The sequence below is a fragment of the Epinephelus fuscoguttatus genome, linkage group LG21, assembly GCF_011397635.1.
Source record: "Epinephelus fuscoguttatus linkage group LG21, E.fuscoguttatus.final_Chr_v1".
NCBI lineage: Eukaryota > Metazoa > Chordata > Actinopteri > Perciformes > Serranidae > Epinephelus > Epinephelus fuscoguttatus.
In genome coordinates this window covers 27,943,955-27,962,438 of record NC_064772.1, presented here as the reverse complement: position 1 = coordinate 27,962,438, position 18,484 = coordinate 27,943,955, and the positions used below count along the sequence as shown (strand labels likewise).

Here is an 18,484-nt window from a genome sequence, read left to right as displayed (position 1 = left end):
TCCCAGACAAGGTATCACAATGGCCTCTTAGGTGTGACATCCTCAAAGTCATGATGAGAAGAAGATCACTTTCCCTCAGAGCAACATGCATTAAATTTTAATCGCCCATGAATTTTGACATTTTATTATGTGTTCTGTCTGTCTTGCTTGTTTATGCCTTTCTTTAACTCTTGAATGTATATATCTATTAAACATACAATGCACATAACTGTACATATTTCTTATGTTTACCCTTATTCTATTCTTGTTTTATTCTACTGATGTATATATTGTAGTTTAATTTTCACACCTACAGCCTCAGCACGTGACAATATATATTTTACTTTAATATTTTTAATATCTTAAGTTCTAGTGATAAACAGTGTGGCATAATGCAAAATTTCTTTTCATTCTTAATGCATTTTTTTCTATTCTATTGTATTACTTTATATTTACATACTTCTATTTCATACTCTCATTCTTACTCCTTATAATTCTCTATTCTTTACATCGGAGCGACTGTAACGAGTCATAATTTTCCCTTGGGGATCAATAAAGTATTTCTGATTGTGATTCTGATTTGTTTTTATTTTTGCTTTGTGCAAAGCATGTTTTTACATTGGTCTTTATTTAGTTTTGTTTATGTGTGTGTTAAATAGTAAATAGCAGCCATAGTTCACTGTTAAATAAAACTGCCAGCCTGTGTTTTGAACAGCGTTATTGATTACCGGTTACATTTGGTCAGTGGAGCTGGCAGGAGCGTCAGCGCGGCTGGTCACGTGACGGCGAAAGGGCAGGGGCACGCGCAGGGTTTTTTCACACTTTTGTAAACAACATGGCGATTCACGGACTGACACTGCTAGCGGACTGAGCAAACACTGCGCTGTCAAACTTCAGTTGTTTTGTGGTACAAGCGCTGTACGTTAGATATCGCGGAAGTTACACGTCGGGGAAACTGTGAAGTTCACACCGGAACGACAAAGAGCTGGACCGTCGAGCTGTCAAGAAGACCGTTTGAGAGTCAAACGGTAATGTTGCCGTAAAGTCGTTAGCATTAGCTAGCTCAACAATATCAACCTCTGCATCTTGATCATGATGAGCTGACGTAACGTTACAGCGCAAATATGCTGTCGGATTTCTTCGCAGAACACCCTGTTTGTTAATTTGATGTAGTGAAAGTAAAATGGCTCGAGCGAATGTCAGTTTAGCTAACACTGTAGCCATTATTACCTTACTTATGCTTTCCCTTTTCCTTTCTGTCCATCGTCAAAACACACTGCATTTGTGTCCACCTGGCTCCCCCCAGGTAAATCCAAAACTGCCATTTAACTTGCACATTGCTCCCCCTGCCAGGCCCTCTTCAGTCTATGGGCTCTCAGTCCAGTTCTGGGATGTCTGGTGGAAGGGGTTCTTCCAGTGGCAACCCAGCAGAGCAGTCTGAGGCAGCAGACACGAACCAGAGCAGCAGCAGCCGAGGCCGCAGGACGGCTGACAGGCAGCAAGGAGACAGACAGACAGCATCAGAGGAGGACGTTGACTTAGCTGAAGTGCTGGCTTACCTACTGAGGAGGTGAGCTGGGAGGATTTTGGTGTTAAGTTGAACATCTTTATTTGCCATTTGCCCGAGAGCAAGTGTGGAAGTCTTGTGCAGAACTCCCAGTCAAGTAAAAATTAAAATATAATAAAAATATGCACACTCAAAAGAGAGATACACAGAATTGACACATAATAAATTTGTACATAGTGGATAGCGTCACAAATCCAGTTGTCTCAGACATCAAAGATAAAACAGTCTTTTCTGTGTCAATGTCAGTCCCTATGAAGATAGCTGAGACACTAAGTGATTATCACTAAAAGAAGCAGAAATGCGCCAAGAGACCAGGACAACAGAAACACCCAGTTGGATGCAGTGCAATACAATAGCTGAGCAATATGCTGTATATCACCTAACATAAGTGTAATGGAATTTCTGTTTTTCTGGCAGCGTACGGTGAATCAAATCATGTTACACAACATTAACTCCTCACTTTAAATCTCTTGAAATCTACATATGATCATAAATTGATTGATCTAATTTAGATTATTAGGGTACAGACACACTGTAGTGCAGTGGTTAGCATTGTCGCCTCACAGCAAGAGGGTTCCTGGTACAAACCCAGGGTAGGGAGCCCTTCTGTGCGGAGTTTGCATGTTCTCCCCATGTCAGCGTGGGTTTTCTACAGGTACTACGGCTTCCTCCCACAGTCCGCAGACTTGCAGGTTAACTGGTGACTCCGTCTCTGTGTGTCAGCCCTATGATAGTCTGGCGACCTGTTCAGGGTGTACCCCGCCTTTTGCCCAATGTCAGTTTGGATAGGCTCCAGCCCCCCTTGACTCCTAACAGGATAACTAGCTATGGAAAATGAATAAATGAATGAATATTTCAAACATGAGACCACTTACACTTGAAAGAAGTAACACTTGTCACATCAACATGAGCTGCTGTGAAGGTGCCTTGTATCTGGACACTATTCAAATGGCACAAAGCAGAGGAAAAGCTTGCAGAGTTTTTACCTCTGTGGCAAGAGAGCATACATCTTATTACATTCCAGTGCTGGCAAAGCTAAGTGGAGGTTGAGAAATTCCTATCCTCATTCCAGTTTGATTTTTGTGCCGTTAAAGTGGCTGGGAAACTTTTAATATTCCTCCGAACACTTCTAAAAAATGTTTTCAGCTCTTGTTAGTGATCCATGACAGCAGCGGGGCCTCTAGTAATAACACAGCAGCAACATTAGAACTAGAAAATACCAGGATCTGGAAGAGTTTAAATGAGTAAGCAGCATTCTTACTTCTCACTTCAGTTAACATTCAACTACCCTGAAGGAACCACCGATCCCCCTGTTAGTGGAGCTGCTCTTTGGAAAAACATTACATGAATGTAGGTTTAATCGCAGCACAGGAGCCTGTTTGCAGGCTGGTGTCTCACCATCAGGCTTCTGCTGGACTACTTTGTTTTCCAAATAAGTATTTCACGTATTAGTGAAGTAAGATCTTTCTCCACTGTGGAGAGTTAGATTCATTTAACCATGGATCACCATTTAGACTGATTGGTTGTTTAACTAACGTGGTGTTTGTATGTGCAGGGGCCAGGTACGACTGGTCCATGGCAGTGGAGCCACAGGACTGCAGCTGGTCCAGTCATACTCTGACTCTGATGAGGACAGCGATGGTGCCTGGGAGGGCCGGCTGGGTGACCGCTATAATCCACCAGGTAACTTCCTGTTGGCACTGTTGACTGTCAAGACAAAGAGATAAAAAAATAAATTGTATCTTGCTTAATCTTCCGCTGAAACAAATCAGCTACAACAGCCATACACACTTGATGACGGTCTGTTAAAACAAAACATTTACTTGCTGTATTAATTAGCAGCGTTTTGGCTGGTGTGTGCTTTTGGGTGTTTGTATTCTGCGTAGTTGGAATCCACCCAAAACCCAGTAGCAGTAACAGGATGAATGTATGCCAGTAATGTGTCAGTATTGCTCTATTAAAGACATAAATCATGTAAGAGTGATGCTATTGTCTTGGATTCAGTAAGATTCAAAATAAATGTTCTTTGTTTCAGAGAAAATTAAAATGTGACTGGTATATTTCAACCTAGACCGTATTTCCCCATGTTTTTGTGTCTAAGTTAGTAATGGAAACAACATTTTTAGCAGCCTCCAGCTGTGAAGCGGGCTGCAATGTAACCACTCCGGGCATTTGCGCACTGTTAATGTATGTCCAGTAAAAGTGCTTGTTTTTGTCACTGACAGACTCAGATTATTATTCTGTGTGTCTGACACCATTATGTAAATGATCCTGACAGAGATAGACTTTTTTTATTTAAGAGTAAGCTCCTTTTGTTTAACCACAAAGGGCCTTGAAATCACTATCAAGAAAGCCACCAGACTCCATTTAAATATAAACAGTAATTTTAGCATGCATAGAGCCAACATATTGTCACATTTAACTCGGTAAATTAAGGGTTTATTTGAACCAAACCAGAGCTGGTGAAAGTTGGAACAGTGAAAATATGAAACAAGATGTTTTTTGTGAGTTTTATTGTGTTTCTGTCGAGCTGGAAGGTGTGTTTTACAATGATAAAATAACTGTTTATTTAAATGGAGCCTGGTAGGTTTGGCAATGTTGATATTTGAGGCAAAAAGGTTTATTTCTGCAGGGATTGTTTCCAAAATATTGGCAGACACTTAGAGTAATAATCTGAGCCTGTCAGTAGCAAAAACAAGCACTTTCTATGGACGCAAATTGACGACCGTCCGCACATCCTCGAGTGGTTACATTGCAACCACTGATGGCTGCAGTGCTCTGGCTCAGTATTGGCCCAGTTTTAAAAGTTGTTCCCATTGGTCATTTAGACACAAAATCTGAAAAAATAAAGGGATTTTCTCAACCAAAATTATAAGGGGCTTTTAATTTGGAACAGATACAGGAAGTATTGAATTTGAAATGATGGAGCGATGCATTCACTTTAGTAAAAATATAAAAACACAGAGGGAATAATAAACAATGGCCCGTTTATAATGTATTCTGTTTCAAATGAAGCTGTTAGCCTCTACAGTTGCCACTATTTTTTTAATTTTCTTACTTTATGTCCATTTCTCATTATGAAGAAGGAACATTGTTTGCTAGTTTTCACACGCTTTTGAATCAACATATACCGTAAGCAACAAGTTCTTAAAGTTTGATATCTTTGTAATTTATACCAAGACTTCTTTCTTGTGTGTTTGTGTGTTATCTTCCTAGTGGATGCCCAACCTGACACACATGAAGTGGACCAAAGTGAGATCCGAACACAGATCCTGCTGGCCACTGGCTCCACTGGCCTGAAAGGCCGACACAGTTTCACCCACATGCTTACAGAGGTCAGACCACAGAGATACAAATTAAAAGCCAGCAATAGACTAGAATGCAATTGGCTAATTTGGAGGAGTAAGAATGGAGCAAGATGATGATAATAATTAAGTGTCATCAGTTTCATCCACAAATTTGTGAAATAATTAAGAGCTCTAATTTAACATCAACCCAGTATATCCAAATATTAAAATATTGTGAGTCATTTGTGTGTGTTTCTCAGTTTCATTCCCAATTAATGTTGACCGGTTTGATGTTTTTTTTTCTGATGAACTCTATGCTTTTTAGAGAGAACAAGGCAGATGTAGAGGCTCCAGTTTTTCTCACGGAGAGTGCAGTCGTATCCGCACACAGTAAGTGTTGCTTAAATTCCACACATTTCCAATATCATTTAGCAGATTACCAGAAAGTGACTCAGAGAAAGAATAAAATTCAATCAGTTCAGAAAAGTGGTGCATTCAAAAAATGGTCCTGATGAAGATTGGACTCCATGTGACTGATTACTGTATATTTTCTGTGATGTTTGTGAGAAGATTCATGCTGTTGTCCATCAAATGATACCGACCCTTGTTCCTTCGCAGTTTTCTGCCAAACTATGTATCCCACAAGGATACGTACCAGCAGAAAGCCTTCTGTGGAGTGTACAGCGAGGATGGCAACATGTTCCTTTCCGCCTGCCAAGGTAAATAACCCGAGATCCAACATGAGAGCCCAGGGGAACTGAATCAGGTCTGATTGGTAGTGTTTGTTTAAAACTGTGTAGACCACCAAATCATCAGGGCCATTCATGTAGTGTCATATACAGAATGTGGTCATTGACAGACAAGTATTGCTGACGTTGGAATTCCTCATACATCACATTTGTTCTGTTGCTCGCTGCAGACCAGAACATTCGCTTGTACGACACCAGCAGGGGCCGCTTTAACTTACGGCGAACAGTGAAGGCTCGTGATGTGGGCTGGAGTGTGCTGGACGTCTGCTTCACCCCCGACGCACAGAATGTGCTCTACTCCAGCTGGTCTGACTACAGTAAGGCTAATGAACCTTTAAGATGCTATACAATGAAATCAGCATATTATGCAGTTTTTTAGATTATGTTGTAGGTTCAGTTTGTTTTTCTGTTTGTCAGCAGGATTATGGAAAAAGTACTGGTCCAATTTTCATGACACTTGGTGTACGGGTGTAGCATGGATCAAGTGGGAACCTATTTAATTTCAGAGTGGATCTGAATCATGGGGCGGATACATGAATTATTATTCATTTTCGTTAACATTGTGAGATAGGACATTTTGCCTCAGCAGAGTTCTGTGCTCTTTGAGTGACAGTGTAGTGTTTTCTTAACAAGAGTCATTGCCTGGACAAGAGCCAATTCTATGTTATCCATATTTGAATTTTACTACTGCTGTAGTGGGAACAAAAAAAATGGGACTCCACTTACTGTAACTTCACCTTAGCACAGTTCAATTCAGACATATATCGAAAATATGTATTTTTGTTTTGGGGGTGAACTGCCCCTTTAATGGTTAGGTTTTGTTTTGTTTTTTTAACTTAATGTTCTCAAGAATTTAATTTCCGTTTGAAAATTCCTGCCCACACATTGGAAAAGTAATTGTCCCAGATACTTATAATAGATACTGTAGCACCTGAGTGTTGTTTTATTCACATGTTCTCTGTCTCTGTGTCTTCCCCACAGTTCATTTGTGCAGTATAGATGGAGACAGTGAAAACCACACCGCCTTGGACCTCAAGTTAGTGTTTCCCTCATAGTAACTTATAACATTGCGGAGCAGGTAATCTATCATTCCCTACCAGCCGGCCCTCCTCTCCCTTCATTACCACCTGGATGAATGATGCTGTCAGAACCTGTCACCTCAACATCCATCCTCTCGCGCCGTGTGTGTGTGTGTGTGTGTGTGTGTGTTACGTTGTGAAGTGGAGAGATCATTATTTCAACAAAGCGCTACCATTAAACTCACAGCACTCCTAACAATAGCATTGTTTAAGAGGTGATGCGTGCCTTCATCAAGCTTTTTGGTGTGGGATGACATACAGTAGACTGTGTAGTTGTGATTCAATAATGGTGCTATTGCTGCAGTGTCAACTTGCTTGTGTGTGTGTGTGCTGTTGTGCTTTGTAGTCCAGATGAGAGGAGGTTCTGTGTGTTCTCACTGGCTGCGTCCACAGATGGCAACGAGATCCTGGGAGGGTGAGTACAATTTGCTTTTATGTTTCAAGGCAGTGACTGACAGAGTTGAAACCAGGACTGAAGTCTCTCTCAGAAATGTTAATTCAAGCACTCCTTTCTCCCTGGGTGGAAGTTGAATACACTTTTTCGTCATATAGCCGGTTTTGTGAACACTTGAATGAGATAGAAGATAAAACACCTTTATTTAATATAAAGCACGCTCAGACCAGCGAGATCAGTCACATTTAACCTATTAATTAGAATGTGTTCTGTCTTTCTCCTCTCTCCTTTCAGAGCAAATGATGGCTGCCTTTACGTTTTTGATCTTGAGCAGAATAAACGAACGTTGAAGGTTAGTGTTTGCTGTTTGTGTTTTTGCTTGTGGGCCCACTTGTACCTTTACTGTTTCTGAGTCACGTCCACTCCTGTCTATTTTGTGCACCATCCTGCGATCAAGGTGAGCCAGACATTAGCAGACCTGAAAGTGTGCCTGCTTGCGCAAAGTTTCACACCCACCCTGCCGTCTGTAGTGGCCACCTCCACCCTGCAGTGGGACAGGGGGGTTAAACCCTCCTCCCTCCTCCTCCTCCTCCCACAACCCCCTTCTGTGTAGAAGTCAGTCGCTGGCCTCTACCATCTGCTTCACCGCTGTCTTATGCACTTTCTCATTCTGTCCCTCTTATTACCTCTGCGTCAGTGTGTCTGTGCTTAATGTCTGAACTTGTGCCTTTTGCCCATTTTTGGTATTTTTTCACCTAATGGACACATCTGATGGTGGTCTACATTTTTTTTGTTAACACATCTAAAAAGACCAAACCCAACTATGAACTGACATTGACATGTATTCCCTGTGGCCACAGCTTTATATATCTTACACTTTTGTGCCATAAAGCTCCACTGTTGTGCGGAACAAATACTAAAAACATACTGATGAGCCACACAGTAGATAGGGTGACATACTCCTTTATTACAGCAGACATTGGTGCTGTAGTTTATCTTGAGTCGATCCCACATACACCGTTCTGCTGCTGTAAATAGTCACTAGAGCACCAAATTAGTGGGTGAAAGTAGTCCCCAACAAATGCTCTATTTAAAGCAGCTCTCTGTGCATCTACCAGCAGCATGCAGCTAAATCATGTGCCTCTCAGCTCAAGGACAGAGAACTTCCGCGGGGAAAAAAGGGACTGTAGCACACTGACTGACTTGCAGCCTCTAGTTGCGCAAACAGACTAACCTTTCTATACTTCTGTGTCTTTATCAGAGTCAAAATGGACAAAGATATATGGCAAACGCTCATAATGTCAATCATGAATGGGTGCACATGTGTAATTGGATAATTGGTTGAAAATGATTTTAAATGTATTGGATAATGGAACAAAGGGTCTGCCTCATTGTCTGCCCTAATGGCTATGATTTTAGCATTACTTTCATGACTGTATTAGCAGTGTGTGTGTCATCAAGTGGTTGGACTGACGCGCCAAAAGACACAGCAACAACTCTCATAGAGGTATACATCAGTTCAGTCAACCAGGCTTGGGTGGTTTTTAATAGCACCTTACTTTCCTGACATTTCTCAGGAGTATATTGTATATGATGGCATTAGTGTTAAAAAACAACAACAACTGGCATCACCCCCCACTCCTATGCAGTGATTTTGCTACGTTCCACAATATTCATGCACCTAATTTCCTTATTAAACTGAGAAATACAACTGTACTCCCTCTACGACTAGCTGAGTTGCCTTGTTTATTCATTGTAAATAGACTTTTCACATTCAAACACGAAATAAATAAAATGAAACTCGCCAAAAACGCCTTGCTTAGTCTTTCCACTGTTCCAGCAATCACAAACTTTGGTTTGGTCGAAATTAATCTCTACAAACAGATTCTGCATATGTGTGTAGAATCTGTAGGCAAGAAGACAAGCTTTTGCTATCAGAAGTGTTCAGGTTTATGGTTGTAGTCTCGTAGTACCACCAATTTGTGTTAAACAGCAGGTACACAGTCTGTGTGGAGAGGCAGAACGCATTGGCCTAATGCAATCTGAGAACCCATCGGCTATTGTCTGACGATGAGTTAGCTTTATATTAGCTTTACTCAAATACATCTGCAGTCATATGCAGATACCTGTTTCTAACCGGTGCACAGAAGAAAAAGTCTTGACCCAGATATCCTGTAACTATACTGGATCAGCCCTAAATATTGCCCCCAGAGGCTTTATCGTCGTCACATGGAAGCCAGTGGGTTGCAGCACCGTCTCTCTGCTGTTTACAGTCTTCTTAAGTTATCCCCACCATTTGCAGCTCAGATACCTGTTCCACCGGTAGACACTGACCTCCGGTGGCATACACTGCATCACTTAAATACAGCATCTATGTATCAGTTTAATAGAAAGAGGAGTGTCTGTATTTTGGATGGTATTGGAAATTATACCTCAGGGATTTCTAAATACCCTGGTGTACCTTAATACTGTGACACCACCCAACCCTACAGTTAAGTCATGCATCATGTGAAGCCACACTTGTAAAGCTTGTTTGTCGCAGTGCTTTGCTCATCTGCTGCAGCACTGTATTGATTTGATAATGTAATTGTCTGAGCTTCAGTGTCTTTCAGTCTTGCAGAAAAATGTGTCTGCCAATAAATCAAACAGGAAATATACACATACAGTATAACACTGGGCCAGCTTTCTGATTCTACTAATGCTCTACACTCCACAGCATTTTTTGTTTCTGTCACGACTTTGACGTACACACAAACATGCACAAGCACAGAGACAAAGACACTTTCACACAAGCATGTATATTACACACTGTGTCTCACAAAGGAAATCACACAATCTACCACACACCCTCACTGGCTTGCGCACACTCCACACAGAAACACTGACTCTCTTTCTTTTGCGTCTCCGCTCGTCAGATTGATGCCCACGAGGACGACGTGAATGCGGTGGCGTTCGCCGACAGCTCGTCCCAGCTGCTCTTCTCTGGCAGCGACGATGCGCTGTGCAAGGTGTGGGACAGACGGACGCTGCGGGAGGACAGACCGCAGCCTGTCGGACAGCTGGCCGGCCACCGAGACGGCATCACCTTCATCCACAGCAAGGTGGGGGGCGAGGAGAGGAATGCTGCTGGTATTTTATCAATCTGTCAATGACAAGTTACCCAAAGCCTCATGGGTAGTTGGATTTGACTGATGATTGGTTGGAATTTGATTAATTAAATGCTGAAATAAGCCCTTTGCAGTGTTTCTTTAGTGCAGTGTATTGGTCTAACCCTGAGGTTTGTTTTCTTTTTTAAATATGGTCCTCCTTACCTTTGTCATGACTGCGCCAGGGTGATGCACGCTACCTGATCAGCAACTCGAAAGACCAGTCCATCAAGCTCTGGGACGTCAGGAAGTTCTCACCCAAAGAGGGTTTGGCAGCTTCCCGCCTGGCTGTCACCCAACAAAACTGGGATTACCGCTGGCAGCAGGTTCCCCAGAGAGGTGAGGAGGAGAGAGGGAGTCAGGAGGGAGGAGAGGAGAAGTTAGAGGACAAGAGGAGGAGAGGTCTCATGGAGGAAGAAAAGAGGAAATAAAGATGAAATGACGTTATAAAAGAAGGGAGAGAAGGCCAATGACAGAGAGGTGAATTGTGGGTGTGGGTGTGGGTGTGTGTGTGTGTGTGTCGAGGGTAAGGGGATATGACAGTATTAAAACCATGCATAGAGAAATGAGTGATTAGCATTACAAGTCAAAGAGGAGGGATGGCATAGAGGAGAGATGAAGGATAGGAGCTCGGATAATGAAATGGAGCCGAGAATAAAAGATTTTCACCTGATTATAGATGTTAAAGATGTAATCTAGCTCTGTATGTCTTAGTAAACTGTACCAAACTAATGTAAGGTAAAAAATTCTTCTGTAAATGATCTCTCTCTCTCTCTGTCTCTTTCAGCTCTGAAGAGACACAAGTTGACAGGCGACACCTCAGTGATGACCTACCGTGGTCACGGCGTTCTGCACACCCTCATCCGCTGCCGTTTTTCTCCAGAGTTCAGCACTGGACAGAGGTTCATCTACTCTGGCTGCTCCACTGGCAAAATCATCAGTGAGTATGCAATGTGTAGTTATTTTGTGTCTTCCACCCAGGGTGTCAGCCCCATGTTGTGTAACTGCGTCGCAACGTGCCAGCACAAATTAACTCTCTGTGTAGTTATTTATATGTGGAAAGTTAACGCAGTTCGGATGCAGACAAGAGTGATTAAACGGATATGATATACAGTATCTAAAAATATCGAATTTTTTGTGTGTCCAGTTTACGACGTCCTGACAGGCACAGTGGTCTCCAGACTGTCGGGCCATGAGGCGTGTGTGAGGGACGTCAGTTGGCACCCGTACGAGGACAACATCGTCAGCAGCTCTGTGAGTGCTGTTAGTGCAAACTGTTCAACTGGAGTCGTCGTGTAAAAGCTTGTGCTCATAAATAATACATTAAAGTGTTTTTTTTAAAAAATGTAAAAAGGTTTTTATTGAGGGATATTAAACCAGACAGTGTTTCCTCCAGTAATGTGGTACTGTGGAATTAAAAGAATTTGATATGTGTTCTGGTAATTGAAGAGAAACAAATGAATCATTTACAGAAATATATGAGCATATTTTATATATCTTGCTCCAAATGTATATTGTATTAAATTGTACTTTAAGCAGTTTCTCTCTCCGCTGAAGAGAAAACCAGACTGTTTACTCGTAGCTGGAGAAAGCATTAAAGCTGGATCCCAATGTCCTGAGTTTAAAAATTCTCTGCCCTCTACAGCAGCAATATCTAAGATGTTGAAAGTTTGCAGTGTAGTGAGACACTCTTGTGACATCATCTTCTTGGCTTTTTCAGTGAATTTATATGCAAATGCCTGATTGGAAAACTTCAGCCACTAATTGATTATGTTGATGATTTTCAAAGGATGAAAGTACAATAATGGTGACAAATATGTAAAGGCAGTTTCAGACACAAAGTTCAGAGCAAAGTGCCTGAATAGTACAGCTGCAACTCATGATTATTGTCATCATTGATTATTTTCACCATGAATTGATTAATCGTTTAGTCTAGAAAAATGTGGAAAAATTTTGCAGAGCCCAAAGTGACATCTACAGATTACTTCTTTTGCCAAACCAACAGTCCAAAATCCAAAGTCTCTTTACTTACTTTAAAAAAACAGTAATTTCTCACATATAAGGAGCTACAACCAGCAGGAGTTTGACATTTTTGCTTGAAAAATGACTGAAGCGATTAATTAATTAATTAATTATCAGCAAAGTTGGAGAATAATTTTCTTGCGATTGACTCATCGATTAATCGACTGGTTGTCGCAGCTGTACTGAATAGTGTTAAATTAGTGTTAAGTTTAAATTTGAACCTATTTTTCATTTTTTAAAAAGTTACAGATTTTTTTTTTAAATTTTTTAAATAAAAATGAAATAACATTTTTTATGTAAATATGAAAGTGTAACTGGCTTTCGAGAAGACGCTTTTCAGAGCTGTGGGAGGCCAGTAGAAGCAGCAGCAGCTAACAACTCTTTTAAAGCATCAGGTCATTGTTGTTCTGATCATTCTCCTCATCCTCCTCTGTTTCTCCACAGTGGGACGGAGCCATACGAATGTGGGAGCACAGACAGACCCATCCATTAGAGGAGGAGAGAGAGCGCGAGAGAGACTGACAACGGGAGAAAGACCTTTTAGACAGCGAGAGAAGAAGAGAGGCAAAGGAAAAGATGTCGGAGGAAGTGACATCATCACAGAATGGGTGAGGCTGGCCCTAACACAGGAAGGCAATAACCTCAGAAGGACTGGGAGAGACTTCAATATCTTTTAAATTAAATGCTGGATTTTAATAATTTACAGTTATAGCTTGGTTGTGAAGTGGTCGTTTGGAAGGTATTATAAGCCTCACGTTGTCAGATTGTGCAGACGAGGGCACAGATGGACAGCCTATTTCTGTTTTTCTTTTGTTTTTGCCTCACTGTCTTGCGCAAAGTCAACAGGCCAGAGCTTTTGAATCTGGCCTGAAGCACTTCACCCAAATGTGCTGAAGCTGGAAACGCCCAGCACTGCACTTACTTAATGAGCTATTGGAATTTAATGGTAAGTTAGATGTAGAGAAATCAATGTTGGATATTGCAGGGAGAAAGTGACAATGATAATTCTGTATAAATGTATAGTACTTTAATGGTATGTGCATTCAGGGAGTGTATTTAGATAGTTATCAGTGTGCTGATTTGGACTTTGCTGTCATGAATTACCTGAGCTAGTTCCTGTTTAAGGGACTGTCACATTCAAAGTCACATTTAAAGACTGGTTAAAGTGTAATAATCCAGTATATTATTTACCAGTTGCCCTAAATCATGACTCCTAAACCTGGCAAGCATGTCACTTTCCTGAGTTTACCATTGGGCCACCAGAAAGTGCGGCTTTCTAATGGTTAATTTCTTGTGTTGGACATTTCCAGCACACCAAGATGACCAGAATGATGACTGTCATACTCAGTGTTTTATGTTCAAAACCTCTTTAGATTGCTTCAAGTCTAAAGGCACGCTCTGTATTTAGACACAGAGATAGTCTGAGGTCTTATTAATGATCCTTGGTCAGCACATAACTCTGTAAACACAAGCCCTGAGTCGATTGAAAAAAAGAAAAAAAAAAGAGTAATTTTGTCAGCTAATATAAACCTGTGATCTGTTGAAAAGATTTGAATGTGTGTGATAATATGTTGAGGTCAAGACTCAGTGAAAGGACTGAGGATGTGTGCGTGGATAAAAAACACACACTGATCTGAATATGCAATTTTCAGGTGTTTATATCAAAACCCGTATTTCACTCTCAGACTGCTGTTTTACAGTAACAATAAAACCTTTCAATGTAACACTGCGTGGTGACGCTTTTTACTGAGTGTTTGCTGCTGCTATTGAGAGAAAATTACTTTGTTAGACGTTTTAAATTTTGGCCCATCAGGCTTCAAACGTGCAGAAGTGGGGCATGGAGAAAATGCGGCAATTTCATATCCTGTCAACAGTGAACTAAACAGAGATAAGTGTCCATTTGCACTTATCTGAAATGCCGTCACACTGAACAAACACCACATGAAAAGTTTCTTTGTCCTGAAAATGTCATTTGCCAGTTAGCACATAACCGACAACTGACAATTAGCTGCTACGGGAACCACAGCAGAATCGCTAGAAGGTCATTGTAATGACAGCAGTGCAGTTAAGTGGTCTAAAATTAGACAGATTCTTTGGCACGTCTGGTTTCATTTACACTTAGTGTTCGTACTTAATACAATACTTAATACACCAACACAGAGGTGGTGGTGATAATATATCATCTCAGCTACGGAAAGGAGCAGGTCTTAAGATAATTTATTGGGAAAAGGAGCTCATAGCTCAGGAGAACTCAGCTGAATCCAACATTTGAGTAACTGAAAAGGCAAATGGAAGAAAATAAGATGTCAGAGCTACTCCCCTGACGTGTTATTATGTTGTGGGTGTTTCTTTAGCACACAGAATATCCTTACACTGTAAAAACTGTGTCACTTAAAGAAAACAAAAAACTTCTCACATATGGACTCCAGCAGTACTTCTGTCAGTATGGATTTGGAGTCTATATTAGTAGTGGGACGGGATGTCCTGGCTTGTGAAAACAGTTCTAGTATGTTTTATTAAGCATAAATCCCACGGAAAGACTAAATTTACTCAATTTGGCTCTGAGAGTTGAAGAGGTTTAAGAGGCTCTGGCCCGAGGACTGGGCCTGGAAATAAAGAGGACTCAAAGTGCTGTGAGAAACGCAGCTGTTCATGGCGCCAAATGCAGACTGGCAACAGTTTATAACTTAAATTAGTTTTGGCTCCAACAGCTGATTCTAAGAATGGAGAGACTAAAGGAGAACTAAAGAAGGAGCCAAGTGATCCATTTAATGTCAGAATGATTCTTTACGCAGGAATAGACAGGACTTTTTTTGATGCTAAATGCATATGTAATTGCAGCACACCAGTTGGTCTGATTGCAAAGTAGTTGCTTTAAGCCATCAGGCAAAATTTGTTTCAAATTTAGTTTTCAAAGTTCAAAGTTTTGGATCATCAGTCGCCGTCTAATGGGATTAAATTCCCGAAGTGTTGGATCATTGTTTTTAGAATAATGGGGTCAGTTACAGCAGCAGCCATTACCAAGCCCACACTCTGAGTCTGTGTTGTAGAGGGGGGAGGGCTTCTGGGGGTAAAGGGGACAGATGGGTTGTATTTTTATAAACCATGTGCTCTCCTGCACGCTGACAGCGATAAAGTGGAAGGGCTCCCAGAGCAGGACGGGTGTGCCTTTCAAAGACAAAAGAAAGTGAGGCAGACTCCACCACAGGACTCTAATTGGACACAAAGAGAGAAGAAGAGGGAAACACTCTTTAAATTCAATATGAAACTACAAAACGTATCATCAAGAGGACAAACGGAGCAGATAAACATGGATCTAAAGACTGGAAACTCCTCAAATGGCTCCACACCAGAGATCAACTTGCAGAAGCTACACAAGATGGCTGCAGAGGTGATTCTGCTGGGAAAATTCATCCTCAGGCTGCTGAATGCTGCTCTGGTGTTAGTTACAAACTTACTGGCCAGGATTTTAGGAAGTGACCTGGTCAGACGACATTTCCACCTGATGCTGTCTGCTTTGGTTCTGTTTGGTCCTGTGCTGAGTTTCTGGGTGTCGAAGTACAGCATCTTCGCTAACAGCAACCACTACCTGTACAGGTATGGTTGTGTCTCTGCTTTTAAATGGAAATCTCATATTATTACTAGGTGCTGTTGCTGGAAATTAATGAAGTGTCTGCATGACTTTAACTTTGACCCTGCATGCTCCTTTAAAACCTGCCCTGAGCGGGTGTCATTAGAAGCCCAAAGGTCATTAAACTCACCTGGCACATTAAAGCATGGGTAAATGTAAAAGTTAAAAATTTAATTTGCACTTAAATATCAAACATAGTTAGCATAATCACTGATGTGTGTCATGGCTGAACATGGTCGTCAAGAAGAAACCAGGAAAAGCTCGCACACACATCAGATAAATGGAATGTCCACTCCAGAGGTTGATGGATGTCAAAGTTCCATGTTTCATGGTCCATCAAATATATACAAAAAAGATAACAGGTGCTATCATATAGTGAAAAAACAAAAGAAAACTGCACAGAAACATTTCAGCTACACAGCCATCCTCAGTCTGCCTAAAGGGCAAATCACACACCTGTGCTCTATTTGTAGATTGGCAGCAGAGTCAATCAGTGAATGGATCCATTCATGTTACAGGGCCACAAGTCCAGATACTCAAAGACTGTATGATATCTAAAGCTATTGTTGCAAAAACACAGCATAATCAGATTACTAAGAAGAAGAAGAAGCCTGATTTTTGATTTACTCCAGATCAGCGCTAACATAATATAATACTAATAGTATGTATACTGGTGCTCAGAGATGTGGACGTTAGATACATGACTTGGAATTGAGTCAGACTCGAGTTACAAATTTGATGTCTTTAGCCCCGACCTGACACATTCAAAAGACTTGCAACTTGACGTGGACTTTAACACCAGTGACTCCTAACTTCCTTTTGACTTGAGCCTTTTGACTTGAAAATACTCTATCTTCCCCCAAAGATTATTTAAAAACTGTGCCACAAATCAATTAATTTACCTCAATTTTCTTAAAGTCATCACTGGATTCCCCAGATTTACTTGATTCGAACCAGTCCGACAGCATCAAAGCAGGGGCAGGATAGAACCATGTGAAGAACTAACATTACGTTACTGAGCACCAGTTGGAAAAAAGATACTAAAGATACTTTTGTGCATGTACAAAAATAATTTAAGTTGTGCATATTACAGTATGAAAAGCACCGAAAATTACAGATAGAGACACAACCAGTTTAATATAATATTACTCTGTTGTTAAAATAGTATTATATTTGGTGAAGAGCACATTATGACTTGTTCGGGACTCAAAACTCAAAGTTTAGGACTTGGGGCTTGTCAATCTTGACTTGGGGCTCGACATTGGACTTGAGTGCAAAGACTTGAGACTTGTTAAACATCAACTTGGTGCCACCTCTGCTGGTACCTATCCAAGTGCTCACTTTAAAGGACAGGTTAATAAAGGTAATACAAGTTTATACATGAACTGAATGCCCATGAGGCTTTTTTGTGAGGTTATTTAGTGCGCTCTGATCTTATATAACTCATGATGTGAAGCCATTAGCAGAGCAATCATTCAGCCTTTGGCAACACAATAAATTTAAGTGGATTCAAAAAGATGAATGTACGTGCTGAACTTGTATTTACCCTCAACTACAACATATCCAGTGCTGTGCTGTGTATAATACAGCATGTGTTGAAATGCATGAACTCTGCCCACCTTGTGAAGTTCTATTAGCTTTGACTGGATGGAGCAATAAGCGTTGATTTTTAGTTGGTTTTTTTTGTTTTTTTTTTTACAGTATTATTGTGTTGTGTTCTGACGACAGTGTCTTTTCAAGTAACGCTGATCTCTGCTCTCTTGAAGGAAGTTCCTTAGATCCACTTGGGGTTGGACCTGTATATTCACAGCTTCCTTCATCCTCCTCCTCTCCATCTCAGCCTGTCGCTCCCTGTCTCTCCTCCTCCGCCACCTCTCTAGGATAGGGGTCGCGGGGTTGCTCTGGTGGGGCTGTCAGCGTCTCCTGAACCTGCTGGATGATGCAACAGGAACCTGTTATGAACCTATGACCCCTCCCCAGGACATCCAAGATGCTGCCTCCTCGGTGCAGCCCCTGCTCCTCCTACATGAAGACCAAACCAAGGCCTCCTGCCTCAAAGCCCACATGGTGTGGAGGGGTTACGAAGTGTCCCAGGACGTCCTCATCATCTGCTTGTGTTGCCTGCTGCTTGTGGAGGAAATGTCTGTCTTTGGTCTTTATCTGGCTCAAACCAAGCCTCTGCAGAGGTCGCCCGGCACCCCTCTAAGGTTCATCTTCCTCCTGTGTGTGGCTCTGCTTGCTGTTTGGATGTTCCTGCTGCTGTGTTTGCTCGCACACTTCCCTAAGTTCCCCTCCCAGCAGTTAGGAGGAGCTCTGGGCTACCTGGGATGGAGGGGACTTTATCAGGGATGGTACAGACTAAAAACAAGCTGGGGCTGTCCTGGTTTGCCCAGAGATGGACTTTTCACCACCACAGACATCGACAAGTAGTGTGACACCCTCAGTCGATGATGTTTTGGGCATGTTCTTGTGACCCTGAAAGCTCAAGCTGAAGTTTTGGAAAGTGAAAATGACTTCTCTTTAGGGTTGTGGAGAGAATCTAGGTATAGTATATCACCTGTAAAAACACCTGACAACACTACATAACTCTGGCATCATATGAATATGAAAGTTAAATTCTTAATTAGGAC

At 41.4% G+C, this 18,484-nt stretch overlaps 2 protein-coding genes across 2 annotated transcripts; both read left to right on the top strand.

The window, feature by feature from the left end:
- The first annotated feature begins 804 nt into the window (after positions 1-804).
- dcaf11 (ddb1 and cul4 associated factor 11) lies at positions 805-13,947 on the top strand. Its single transcript, XM_049564537.1, has 15 exons — positions 805-1,007; positions 1,333-1,549; positions 3,102-3,229; positions 4,763-4,881; positions 5,159-5,223; positions 5,452-5,552; positions 5,753-5,899; positions 6,564-6,618; positions 7,008-7,076; positions 7,350-7,407; positions 9,971-10,156; positions 10,387-10,540; positions 10,989-11,141; positions 11,349-11,455; positions 12,668-13,947. The coding sequence occupies exons 2-15, from the start codon at positions 1,347-1,349 to the stop codon at positions 12,743-12,745; spliced, it is 1,623 nt and encodes a 540-aa protein (XP_049420494.1). The 5' UTR covers positions 805-1,007; positions 1,333-1,346; the 3' UTR covers positions 12,746-13,947.
- Positions 13,948-15,336: 1,389 nt separating this feature from the next.
- Positions 15,337-18,468, top strand: LOC125881827 (fat storage-inducing transmembrane protein 1). The gene is made up of 2 exons (XM_049565197.1): positions 15,337-15,820; positions 17,621-18,468. Exons 1-2 carry the CDS (start codon positions 15,486-15,488, stop codon positions 18,282-18,284), a joined length of 999 nt encoding a protein of 332 aa, XP_049421154.1. The 5' UTR covers positions 15,337-15,485; the 3' UTR covers positions 18,285-18,468.
- The last annotated feature ends 16 nt before the right edge of the window (positions 18,469-18,484 follow it).

Bases quoted from the DNA above. Each gene is read 5' to 3' on its own strand.
- LOC125881827 (XM_049565197.1), top strand. From the start codon at position 15,486: ATGAAACTACAAAACGTATCATCAAGAGGACAAACGGAGCAGATAAAC. The intron at 15,821-17,620 runs GTATGGTTGTGT...GCTCTCTTGAAG, and splicing joins AGCAACCACTACCTGTACAG to GAAGTTCCTTAGATCCACTT.
- dcaf11 (XM_049564537.1), top strand. From the start codon at position 1,347: ATGGGCTCTCAGTCCAGTTCTGGGATGTCTGGTGGAAGGGGTTCTTCC. The intron at 3,230-4,762 runs GTAACTTCCTGT...TTATCTTCCTAG, and splicing joins TGACCGCTATAATCCACCAG to TGGATGCCCAACCTGACACA. The intron at 6,619-7,007 runs GTTAGTGTTTCC...TGTGCTTTGTAG, and splicing joins CACACCGCCTTGGACCTCAA to TCCAGATGAGAGGAGGTTCT.